The following is a 13126-nucleotide window of genomic DNA, read 5'->3' as shown; positions in this document are numbered from 1 at the left end:
GTTTGATAATTGTGCAAGAACAATATTTAGATAGAGCTAGCGATATAGACTGATAATGTAAAGGACCTAGATCACTGTTTTTTCTTCTTGGAAAACGTAATGCACATTATACGTTGAGTTCACTTTACTTTGCTTTTAGTTGATTGTTGGCAGTTGGTAGTTCCTCCCACCGTTCGTCGTATTCTTGTGTGTGACAATTTTCTTTCCAATAGTATTTTCTTTTATAAATTATAAATTTGCTGTGACTGGAAGGTATATAATTTTTTTCTGATTTGGCACTAGTTTGACTAAAGTTAGATATTTTTGGAGATTATTGGTGCACAAAAAAAAAAGAGATTATTGGAGAATACTTATACAAATTTTACAAACCACATTCTCTTTTCAAGGGTTCTGACCTCTATTGGACACGTCCTGATGGCCGTGGATTCCACCAAGTGCCGACCTGCCTGTAAAAACCCTTTCTCTTCTTAAACATTAACATTCGTCCCTGCAACAAGAACCCATATGAAACCGGTGAAACATCTCTTTTTTGTGACTAACCCAACTTGAAATTCACTCTCTTTCAGTGCTTCAGACAGGTGCTGTGAGTTCAGCTTCTGGGTCTGCTTATGCTGAGTTTGGTAACACAAAAGTCATTGTCTCAGTGTGAGTGTATTAGATAACATTTGTCCACATCGTCTGTTTTCACAATTTGCTTCTTCTTTTTTTCTGTCGACTAATTCTGTTTTGGCGTGTGTTTGGCTTGTTCTGTTAGATTTGGGCCAAGGGAGAGTAAGAAAGCAACGAGTTATAGTGATGTTGGCAGATTGAATTGCAATGTAAGCTACACTACTTTTGCTGCCCCTCCTGCTCTTGAGAGTAAGGTACGTGAAGTTCTATCGCGTTACTGATGTTATCAAATTGTAATTTTGTATTGGGTTGCAGGCGATGTTGGATAAGCTTCAAGAGATAACTTAAGAAACAAGTTATTCTAAAGTAAAGATAGGTTTAGGATAAAGATAAAGATTCCTAGATTCAATTGTAATAGGATAAGTCAAGTAGTTTCTATTACCTATATATAGAGATCAAAAGTGTAAGAAGATCTCAAGAAAAGAAAAGTGTAAGAAAGCAAAGGAAGATTAATAAAACAAAGAGAACGTTTTATTAACTTGTGTTCATATTCACTATATTTGGTATCAGAGCAAACCAGGTTATTGTCTTTGACGAAGATCGATGGGAGACAAAGACGATAAAGACGTCAAACCGCAGGGAAACATGCCCGCTGTACCGCCTTCGGTGAAAACACCGATGCTCACGACAACAAACTATGCAGTATGGACTATGCGCATGAAGGTGTTGTTAAGGTTTCATGATGTATGGGAAACCATTGAACCAGGTTCAAAGGATCAGAAGAGAAACGACCTAGCTACTGTCATGATATTCCAAGGAATTCCGGAGAACCTTATCCTACAAGTTGGAGATCATGAATCTCCTAAAGAGATATGGGAAGCATTAAAAGCATTAAATCTTGGTGCTGATCGTGTTATTGAAGCTCGGTTGCACACATTGATGATTGACTTTGATCGTCTAATGATGAAAGATAATGAATCGATAGACTCATTCTCAGGAAGGATGTCGGAATATGTAGGAACAGCGGCTTCTTTAGGTCATACGATGGAAGAACCAAAACTTGTAAAGAAGTTTCTTTCTTGTCTGCCAGACAAGTTTCTACAGATCTCTGCAACCCTCGAACAAGTTCTTGACCTAAATAAAACAAGATTTGAAGATGTAGTAGGACGTCTCAAGGCGTTTGAAGAGCGTTGCCGAGGAAAAGAACGAATGAAAACAGAAAAGATTGAAGAGCAAGGGAATCTTCTCTACTCTGATCATGGAAACAGAGGGAGAGGACGAGGAGGAAACAGAGGTCGTGGCAGAGAAGGAAGAGGAAGAGGGCGAGGCAGAAGCAGCAACTCATACGAGAAAAAGGAGAAAAGAGACTACTCACAGATTGAATGTTTTAATTGTCATAAGAAAGGTCACTTCGCATCTGTTTGCACCGAGAAGAAGGATGATCAGGAGCTTAACAAGACTGAGACAGAAGCAGCAGAAGTAGCACTTTACTTACACGAACTAGTGTATCTGAATGAAGAAAAGGTAATGCCTAAAACACTTAAACCAAGCAAGACTGATGATAAGAGTTGGTTCCTTGACAACGGAGCTAGCAATCATATGACAGGAGAGAAGTCCTACTTCTCAGAACTCAACGAAAATATAAAAGGCAAAGTAAAGTTTGGAGACGGTTCATGTGTGAAGATAGAAGGTAAAGGATCAATTCTCTTTGAAGCAAAGACAAGAGAACAGAAGCTTCTTACGGATGTATACTACATACCAGACCTAAGAAGTAACATACTAAGTCTCGGTCAAGCCACTGAACAAGGTTGCGATGTAAGGATGAAAGACAATTACTTGACTTTAAGAGATCCAAACGGGAGACTATTAGTGAAAGTACTAAGATCAGCTAATCGACTCTACAAGATATCTCTCAAAGTAGGTAAACCTACTTGTCTTCTCTCAAAGATAAGTGAAGAACCGTGGAGATGGCACGCTCGTCTCGGACATATTAGCTTCAAGACGATACGAAGTATGGCAACACAGGAGATGGTTTTAGGCTTACCAGATATCAGCGAAGTAAAACAGTTGTGTGATTCTTGTCTAGTTGGTAAACAGACAAGACACAGCTTTCCCTCTGCAACTCAGTACAGATCAAAGCAAGTCTTAGAGTTGTTACACGCCGATCTCTGTGGGCCAATCACTCCAGCAACCTTGGGGCAAAACAGATATATATTTGTCATTATAGATGACAACACGAGATTCATGTGGTCTATATTACTCAAAGAGAAAGGAGAAGCTTTTGAGAAATTTAAGACCTTCAAAGCACTCGTGGAGAAAGAAGTAAACAAAGCTATTATAACACTCAGAACAGACCGGGGAGGGGAGTTTACTTCAAGAGACTTCTCTCAGTTTTGCAGTGACAATGGCATCAGAAGACACTTAACAGCACCATACACCCCTCAACAAAACGGTGTTGTTGAGAGGAGAAACCGAACTTTAATGGAGATGACGAGAAGTATGTTGAAAGCTATGAAAGTACCCAACTATATGTGGGGTGAAGCAGTTCGACACGCAACGTACTTGATCAACCGGGTTCCTACTAGAGTTTTGAAAAATCAAACTCCTTATGAATGTCTAAAGGGAAGAAAGCCAAGTATCGGACATATAAGAGTTTTTGGTTGCTTAGCTTACGCGAAGATCGATTCAGTTCTACTAAGGAAGCTCGACGATAGATCACAATGTCTTGTTCATCTAGGTATTGAACCCGGATCGAAAGCTTACCGTTTATACAATCCAAGCACCAAGAAAATAATAGTAAGCCGCGATGTGAAGTTTGATGAGGAGAAACATTGGAACTGGAATAGAGGAAAGCAAGAAGATTCTGGTATGTTTCACATGACGTGGGGAACTAGTATAAACAAAGGAAAGGGTCCATTCATTATCTCACAGGAAGAAAATACAGAGGCTCAAACCGAAGCTGAAACAGAGCAACATGAAACAGAGCAAAACGAAACAGAACAGCTCGAAACAGAGCAACACGAAACAGAGCCGGTAGATGAAAGTGAGAACAATGAACCAAGGAGATCAACGCGACAGACGAAGACTCCGAGTTATCTAGACGACTACTTACTACTTGCCAAGATCGAGTGTGAACTACTCCTACTCTCCATCAATGACGAACCAGCAACATATCGAGAAGCAAAGAAACATGTTCGTTGGACAAGAGCATGTAAGGATGAGATAGATTCTATCAATAAGAATAAGACATGGACATTGGTAGATAAACCTCAAGGAGTTAAAGTCATCGGTCTAAAGTGGATTTTTAAGATCAAGAGGAATGCGGATGGAACAATCAACAAATTCAAAGCGAGACTAGTAGCGAAAGGATATGTGCAAGAACACGGAATAGACTTTGAAGAAGTGTTCGCTCCAGTAGCTCGCTTAGAGACAATCCGACTTCTAGTCAGTTTAGCATCTGCAAACAACTGGGAGATTCACCACTTGGACGTCAAAACGGCATTCTTGCACGGAGAGCTAAACGAAGATGTCTATGTTAGTCAGCCTGAGGGATTTGAAAAAGAGGGAGAAGAAGAGAAAGTTTTCAAACTCTCTAAGGCATTATATGGACTAAGGCAAGCTCCTCGCGCTTGGAATACTAAGCTCGATCAGATACTTAAGAAGCTAAGGTTTAAAAGGTGTGCAAAGGAGAGTTCGGTATACAGAAGAGAAGAAAGAGACGAGCTACTCATCATCGCCATCTATGTTGATGACCTTTTTGTTACAGGAAACTCTACCAAGATAATCAAGGAGTTCAAAGCTTCAATGTCAAAACAGTTTGAGATGTCTGATCTCGGGTTATTAACCTATTATCTAGGTATTGAAGTAAAGCAAAGTTCAACTGGAATCATCATTAAACAAGAAGCATACGCAAGGCGTATACTAGAGGAAGCAGGTTTGGCCGACTGTAATCCAAACAGCATTCCAATGGAGTTCGGCTTACAACTATCCAAGGCAATGGAAGAACCGGAAGTTGACGCTACTCAATATCGAAGAAGGATTGGATGTTTAAGGTATCTGATGCATACTAGACCTGACATGGCATTCTCAGTTGGGATTCTAAGCAGGTACATGCAGTCACCAAGAGAGTCACACGGAAACGCCTTGAAGCAAGTATTGCGTTATCTACAAGGAACTCTCGGGCACGGTCTTGAGTTCAAGCGAGGAAGAACACAGAAGCTTGTAGGCTTTAGTGACAGCAGTCACAACACGGATCCGGATGATGGTAGGAGTACTACAGGTTACTTATTTTGCTTAGGAGAAACACCAATAACATGGTGCTCTCAGAAACAAGACACGGTAGCTTTGTCATCCTGCGAAGCCGAATTCATGGCTGCAACGGAAGCAGCTAAACAAGCTATCTGGCTACAAGACTTGTTAAGTGAAGTAACAGGAAAAGAGATGGAGAAGACAATGATCTTGGTCGACAACAAATCGGCTATATCACTGGCTAAGAATCCGGTTCTTCACCGAAGAAGCAAACACATCCACAAGAGGTTTCACTTCATTAGAGAGTGTGTTGAACGCAATCTCATTGACGTTGAACACATACCCGGATCAAGACAAAAGGCAGACATTTTAACAAAAGCTCTAGCAAAGAACAAGTTTAAAGAAATGCGAGAGATGATTCAAGTTCAAGATTTCCTAGAAGATGGTTTGAAGCTTAAGAGGGAGAATGTTGGATAAGCTTCAAGAGATAACTTAAGAAACAAGTTATTCTAAAGTAAAGATAGGTTTAGGATAAAGATAAAGATTCCTAGATTCAATTGTAATAGGATAAGTCAAGTAGTTTCTATTACCTATATATAGAGATCAAAAGTGTAAGAAGATCTCAAGAAAAGAAAAGTGTAAGAAAGCAAAGGAAGATTAATAAAACAAAGAGAACGTTTTATTAACTTGTGTTCATATTCACTATAGGCGACCACTCCGTTGTGATAATCATGTGCCAGTCTTGCTATACCGGATGCTGGGATTATGGTTTATGACCTTATCACAGCTGTTTCAGTGGTATCTTCATGTTACAAACAAGTTGCACTTATTCCTCTGCACTATCTCTTAAGCTCATTAGCGTTTGATGAAGAAAGTAACACATAATTTGAAATAAACAAGATTGCCATGTGGTCGAGCTTTGAGAGACATATAAAGCTACTGTTGATCTCCTGATTCTTTATTCTGAAAACACTGACTTTGAAAATAAAAATGCCTGCTGCGGTTTTGAAAATCTTGCATAGGTAAAATCCTTATGATTGACCCGGTTAGAGAAGAGGAAGGATGTGAAAATGGAAGCTTGATGATGACATGCATGCCATCTCGTTGTGAAGTTACTCATCTGACCATCACTGGTGAATGGACAAGGCCTAATATCAACGAGGTATGCCCTCCAATAATACCTCATCTCCTTTTATTGCTTCTTAGAGACAACGGTCTTTCGTTTCTTGCCATTGACTTCATCTAATTGTTTCCTTTGTCTAGAAGCACATGACATGAGGTCAGTTATAGCACAAATTAGATTGTAGCGTGTTCATACCTTAGCACTTAATTATGAACCAATTGGATGATAGGAGCGTGTTAGACATGGTTAACCAAACAAGTTTCAAAATTTTGCAGGCAATGCATCTATGCGTGGATGCTTGTTCCATACTTGGAGAGATCATGCGGGATTGTTTGAAACAAGCTGCGTTAGCTTCCGATGAATGAACATATTCAAGAAACTATGGATTGTACCTCAGCCATATTAAGAAACCGGTTAAGCGTGTTTAGGTAAAATAGATTTTAGACTAAACCTGTCTGGTGTGGCTTAGACCGATGTATTTTCTCTACGTCAAGTTTGACGGAGTTATGAAATGAAATCCAGTTTTGTACCCAAAACTGAGTCAACTTTTCATGTACTCCTATTTCTCTACGCACAATTTCCTATAGGCTCCCTTAGTCTTCTATACCCCTTTTTCATAATTCTATTTTTGATCAAAACATTAAATCCCTAATCAAATCTTTTTCCCCTCTTCAAAACTAAACCCTAACCCCCCATAGATTAGTGAACCCATGGACAAGTATTTAACTTCTATACCTTTCAAATTTGAAAAAAATATTTTAAAAACGTTTTTAATCCTATTTAATTGATTTTCGTGAAAATATGAAAAAACAGTTTTTTTTTTATTTTTGAAATATTTTTATCAAATTCTATAAATCAAATAAAAAATATTCACGTTTCCGATTTAATTTTATGATTTTTCGTTAGACATATAAAATTAAAAAAAAAACTATCTAATAAAGATTGAAGAGTGAGATATAGGGGCATGAGAGGAATTGCCTCCCTAAAACTTAAAATGTGTATTTCTATTAAACACACAAAGACACTCCAAATCTTCGTTTTCTATATTTATATTAAGAACAGTATTCAGAAAGTTGAGGCTTATTACACTACACCAAAAAAATAAAAGAGTTTTGCATCTCTCTTTACTCTTTATCTTAGAGGCATGGCGGAGGCAAGAAATATTCTTATGGGGGTCAGTGAGCTTAAACTGAGGGTAAAAAGTATTTCAGATTGGGGGCATATACAATGGACCTTTGTAATTTACACCAAATTTAAATTTTTGTTGGGGTCAGTGAACCCATCCTATTGAACGTGGCTCCGCCACTCAGGCATTCTTGTTCACGTCACGTGTTCGTGCTGACAATATTGAGTAAAAGCAGCTAGGAGGGTATTTGAGGAATTTCAGCTTACGTCTGAACTTCAGCTCGTGTAAGAAGAGTACGATGCAAAGAATCTTAATACGCATGACTTGATATGTGAAGCGGAAACAAAGAGAGAGAGGAGAAGACGTGTGTCTCTGACAAGTGAACAGCTGTAACCACGAGACTTTTAACGTCAAAGAAGACTTCCCCCACGTTTTCAACACAACCTAACAACTGTTTCTTTCTTCTCCACCTATTCCCACTTTTTGTCCTCTTTGATTTTTTGATTTTTTACCTTGAACAACTTTTGTCTTCTTATTAAGAATGGTTCTCAACTAAGAAAACGTACTCTTTCAGTATTTCGTTAACTTTCCATGTTTACTAAACGATGAATCTTAATATTTTGTTAATTACTAATCACCGTCTAAACCAATGAGTAAACTCGACGGATAGAGATGGTAACAGATTGTTTCATTCTTTGGTGTATCTACCACCTTGCCCACCCTTGGCTTATAAATTATAATGAAATGAAAAAAACATGATAATTTGTTGGACACATGAATGAAATGAAATACCACATAATAAAGTCTTGAAGATAAAAAAATTCCAAGCACTATTTTTATAAATGTGGTTACCAACAAACTAGTTTGATGTTAACTAAGATTCTATATTAGTTAGTTAGTTGGTTTTGATCGAATATTGTTATCCACACTATTTTATTCTATACCGATTACAGTGATCCTACTAGTTACAAATCCCGCAATGATCTTTTAACTCTTACAAATCTCTTTCGGTTTAGTAAAAAAAAAACTCTTTAGCCGCAAGACCCGTGACCACCACACACACACACACCTCTCCATGCTTGCAATTAGCAAGTTTGATCATTTAAAAGCATGTGTCTTGTATTTCCGTCACGTTTGAAAGTTGTTAGTTACAAAAAGGTCATGGGCTCTACAGCTCTACAGTTTTGTATCCAAGATTTAACAAAAAAAAAAATCTTGCAATTCTCAAAATCAATTTACGAATATAATCAATGTTTTTAAATAAAAGATTATAGACATGTATATGAACAAAACAAGTAGGAAGGAAACCAGGAAAGACCCAAATCAGGGTTAAAAAAAATCAGTAGATAGAGAGAGTAAATATTTACCCACTTTGGTAAAATATATCTGACTTTAATGGGAGAGAGAAAGAGAGGCAATTCGTGGGCTTTTCTAAAAATCGAAGATATATTTAGATTTGAGATCTGACCACCACAAAAGTTGATCTCCCTCTCCTTCTTCTTCTTCCTCTTCCTCAGATCTCCACTTCTCTCCCCTTTCACGGTAACCCCTTCATTTCCTTCTATCTCTCTCTCTAATTGAAAACTTGTGTGATTAACAATCTATATTGACTTTGATTTGCTTTTCGATTATTGCTGCTTTTTTAATCTCTTCTGAATCATTTTTGATCGTCTCTAATTTGACTTCCGACAATTGTTTTCCGTTGACTCTGCCTTTTAAAGGTTTGATCTTTCCCCTGTTCTGTCTGTACATTTCGAATCTGCTGTTCGTATGTTTTGTCTTTTTCCCCCGAACTGATCTTGTCTGTATATATATGCATTTGATATTGAATTAGATCCTTAAAGTTTAATCCTTTCTAGTTGCGATCCACTGACGTATCGATGTTTGGATCAGGATCCTCTGTTTTGATTTGCTCTGTTTCGAGAAGATGGGTGTTGAGGTTGTAAAGTCCGCCGGTGGATTCGAGGTAGCTCCGGCTCCTTTCGAAGGAAAGCCCGAGACGAACGGGAAGGCGGATAAGGGCGCCGCCATCAAGTTCGGCTCAAACGGCGAGCAGGCGCCGAAGAAAGCCGAAGAGAAGAAGAATGTGTTGATCTCTGATGTGCCAAAGGACGCGGCGGAAGAGTGGCCCGCGGCGAAGCAGATTCGGTCTTTCTACTTTGTCAAGTACCGTCATTTCGACGATCCCAAGATCAAAGCTAAGCTCGATGTAGCTGATAAGGAGCTTGAGAAGCTGAACAAGGCCCGGAGTGCTGTTTTCGAGCAGTTGAAAGCTAAGAGGGTAAAAGACTTTTTGTTTTTTTTTTTGGAACTCTCTGATTGAATGGTGTCTGTAGGGTTTGACTTTTTGGGAGTTTCTTTTTTGATGCAATAGGCGGAGAGATCTGAGTTGTTTGACCTGTTGGACCCGTTGAAGACGGAGCGTCAAGGGTTCAACACCAAGTTTGATGAGAAGAGAAAGGAGATGGAGCCGTTGCAGCAAGCTCTGGGGAAGCTGAGGGGGAATGATGGTGGGAATGCTCGTGGGCCTGCTATCTGTTCTTCAGAGGAAGAGTTGAATAATATGGTAACAATCTGTACTTTTTTATTTTCACCTGTTCTGTAGCATTCATTCTCATTTGGTTTGGGGTTTGTGGAATAATGTAGATATACAGCTACCAGTATCGTATTCAACATGAAAGCATTCCTTTGACCGAGGAGAAGCAGCTTCTCAAAGAGATCAGGCTGCTTGAAGGGACGAGAGACAAGGTTATTGCTAATGAGGCTTTGAGAGCTAAGATCAAAGAATCTATGGGTCATAAAGATGATATCCAAGGTCAAGTCAAGGTAAGAGAACTCGTGGTTGGTTACTTTGAAGTTTTAAGTGTGTAGAAGTTGTTTCATATGTGTTTTTGTGATGCTTTTCTTGCAGGCAATGGGTGCTGGCTTGGATGGAGTGAAGAAGGAGAGGCAGGCAATTTCAGCAAGGATTAATCAGCTGAGTGAGAAGGTGAAAGCAGCGAAAGACGAGATTCAGGTCCTGGAGACTGAGCTGAAGACTGTGACTGAAAAGAGGGACAAAGCTTACTCAAACATTCGTGAGCTTAGGAAGCAAAGAGATGAGACGGTATGATACAAAGACACATACTTTTGAACATGTTCTTGTGAAAGGAGAATGGTTTTGTGCAAATATTGAAAACACTTTTTGTATGTGTTGATACAGAACTCTGGATTTTACCAAGGGCGTAATGTGTTGAACAAAGCTAGAGACTTGGCTGCACAGAAGAACATAGAGGAGCTCGAGGCGCTCTCCAATGCAGAGGTTGAGAAATTCATCTCCCTCTGGTGCAGTAAGAAGAATTTCAGAGAGGATTACGAGAAGAGACTCTTGCCATCGCTTGATGCTAGGCAGCTTAGCCGAGATGGAAGGATGAGGAACCCTGAGGAGAAGCCTCTGATTGCTCCAGAGGCACCGCAATCAAAGGCGGCAGCACCTTCTCAAACTGAGGTTGTCCCTAAAGCTAAGGCAAAGCAGCAGCAGCCAAAGGAGGAGCCAGTTTCTGCACCTAAACCAGAAGCTACTGTTCAGAAGACTGAGAAGAAAGCTAAAGATGCAGCGAAAGTAAAGAATGTTGTTGCTGCTGATGAAGAGGATGATGAAGTTTATGGTCTTGGAAAGCCGCAGGAGGAGAAAAAGGTAGATGAAGCGGCGTTGAGAGAGATGAGAAAGCAAGAGGAGATTGCTAAAGCCAAGCAAGCCATGGAAAGGAAAAAGAAGCTGACAGAGAAAGCTGCTGCTAAAGCTGCTAAAAGAGCTCAACTGGAAGCTGAGAAGAAAGAGAAAAAGGTAACTACACTTTCTTCTTCTTCTTCTTCTTCTGTAGTATATCAATGCTCTCTCTTTCCATTCTAATAACTCTCAATCTTGCAGGAGAGAGAGAAGAAGGCCAAGAAGAACGGAGGCGAGGCTGTATCTGAGGAAGTTCCAGAAGCTTCTGAGGCTGAGAAGGAGGAGATTGAAGCACCAGTGGAGGAGAAACCACAAAAGGAGAAACAAGTGAGGAACAGGATCCGCACTAGAGGAGGACCAGAAACACTCCCGAGAGCTATCCTCAAGCGTAAGAAGGCGACTAACTACTGGATTTATGCTGCCCCAGCCGCTCTTGTGGCACTGATGCTTCTTTTCTTGGGTTACTACTACGTTCTCTAGATGAAAACGTAGTGATCAAGCGAGGCCTGCGTTTTGTTGTAGTTTGGGATAATCTTTAAAAGCTTCTTTTTGAGGATGAGACTCTTTAAGCTTATACCTCCTTTACATACAGAGTAGCGACTCCTCCCTTTATAAGTACTTTCACATTTCACTTCTTTGTTCTTTTCTCTTTTGTTGTTGAGGGCTTTTAACTTTGAAGTATGAAAACAGTTTTTGTTACATTTTATAGCTCTGATAGTGTTAATTATCATGACTAATGAGTTTGAACTTTTTTGAATACAAAAAAACCTTAACTTTTGCAAAGATGCAATTAGATATAGATCTTCCATTCTACATGCATTGTGTTGTTGCAACGCAGAGTCCATGGCTACATGAGACTGTCTAAGCTAGTAGCAGGAATGAACGCTAACATAATGTTCATAGATCATAAACTCTGACTTCTTGTTACCTACTAGCCACATATTTGTTTTATGGTAACTATTGAAAGTATTCAATTTCACTAACATGTAAGGTTGCAAGTTTGGGTAGCTCTGGCAAAAGGAGTTCTGAATGATCAGTATGCAACAAGCTGAATGGAAATAAAAAGAATCATCACCGATGAAAATCAAGACAAGCTCTTCCTCTTTACTTTTAGATATTTGCTTCAAGTCTCTATGCATAGTATTTGACGAGAGAAATAGAAGAAGGAAGAGTGAAGCTGCCTCACCACCAGCTCTAATTGCAAAACTGATTGACAAGACAATGAGATAAATTCTCAATCATTCAAAAGAAGGACATGAGTCTAGAAGGGGGTTTACGGTTCTGGTTTTCAACTAGACAAAACTAAAGGATGAAGAAGGAAGTAAAGTGAAGGAATTTTTTTTTTATTAAGTTCTTAAGGAAAAATTTGTATAGAGAATCATAAGAAAGGACACACATAATTGTAACAGTTTTTTTCTTTTTGAATTAAATTTAACATTCAATTAGAAAAAAAGAAGGTTGCAAGTTTAGGATTTGACTAGAGATGATTCCCTTAAACTAATATGTTGGAATATTTGTGTGTTTAAGGACTGTTTTTTACAACTTTGATTCAACTGTCTTTCCTAAATGGGGGTTTACTAAGCTAGTATCAGGAAAGAACATTATCGTTAAACAGGTGAATGAAAGAAGGTACTGGTGGTTCTTTATACAAGCTTAGTCTCATAACAAATCTGGACAATATTTTAAACAAATGACTTTTGTTCAATCTTTGTGCTCCATGTATCGAAAGATGTTTGAGAGGGAACTTGGTGATTGGTGGGTCCAAGAGAGAGACAATGCGTATCAGTGGTCATTGTGTCCTTTAATAACACTTGGCCGATTCGTAGCGTTCGAAACATGTTTACATCATCGTGGGGGCTACACTTGCGATGATACAATGGCTAGTTGTTACGTGTTACTTCTAATGGCCTTGGAAACTTAGCTATCGTCTTTAAATGCTTTGGTATCATTCACAATAACTTTCCTTACGGTTTCAGATAACTGAGTTTACTGTAATTAAACTACCTTTTGCTTTTTGCAATCATCAAATTAAGATTGTGAACTAATTCTTAGCTTCACAATTTGTTTTTTTGCTAAAAGAAATCTGCTAGTTTCAATTATTTGCTAATTATCCGTAAGACAATTTTTGCGCAATGAAATTATTCAGCATCCGTAAGTTTAATTATCTATACTATTAAAGCAAAATACCTAATAGATTTTTGTCCTTGAGTTTTGAAGTTATTTACCAGAAACTGCCACTATCTTTTTTTAATTTAACATAATTAATTAAAATCGACCATAAAAAAAAAGGAACCAATCGTTATCCAAAAGA

The 13126-nt window shown here is 38.7% G+C and overlaps 2 protein-coding genes across 3 annotated transcripts; both read left to right on the top strand.

Moving 5' to 3' along the window:
* The first annotated feature begins 283 nt into the window (after positions 1 to 283).
* On the top strand, positions 284 to 921 carry LOC130511462 (exosome complex component RRP41-like). The gene is made up of 3 exons (XM_057008462.1): positions 284 to 448; positions 567 to 645; positions 755 to 921. Exons 1-3 carry the CDS (start codon positions 415 to 417, stop codon positions 888 to 890), a joined length of 249 nt encoding a protein of 82 aa, XP_056864442.1. The 5' UTR covers positions 284 to 414; the 3' UTR covers positions 891 to 921.
* A 7564-nt stretch (positions 922 to 8485) lies between these two features.
* On the top strand, positions 8486 to 11516 carry LOC130511615 (proton pump-interactor 1-like). 2 transcript variants are annotated; one of them, XM_057008837.1, is made up of 7 exons: positions 8486 to 8648; positions 9000 to 9387; positions 9481 to 9672; positions 9753 to 9932; positions 10018 to 10212; positions 10309 to 10932; positions 11017 to 11516. In XM_057008837.1, the coding sequence occupies exons 2-7, from the start codon at positions 9034 to 9036 to the stop codon at positions 11293 to 11295; spliced, it is 1824 nt and encodes a 607-aa protein (XP_056864817.1). In that variant the 5' UTR covers positions 8486 to 8648; positions 9000 to 9033; the 3' UTR covers positions 11296 to 11516. The 2 variants fall into 2 exon arrangements, with proteins under 2 accessions (XP_056864817.1, XP_056864818.1); XM_057008838.1 differs by lacking the exon at positions 8486 to 8648 and adding an exon at positions 8672 to 8827.
* Positions 11517 to 13126: the final 1610 nt, after the last annotated feature.

Source organism: Raphanus sativus, chromosome 4 (assembly GCF_000801105.2).
Source record: "Raphanus sativus cultivar WK10039 chromosome 4, ASM80110v3, whole genome shotgun sequence".
Lineage (NCBI taxonomy): Eukaryota > Viridiplantae > Streptophyta > Magnoliopsida > Brassicales > Brassicaceae > Raphanus > Raphanus sativus.
This window is presented reverse-complemented; position numbering and strand designations above follow the sequence as displayed.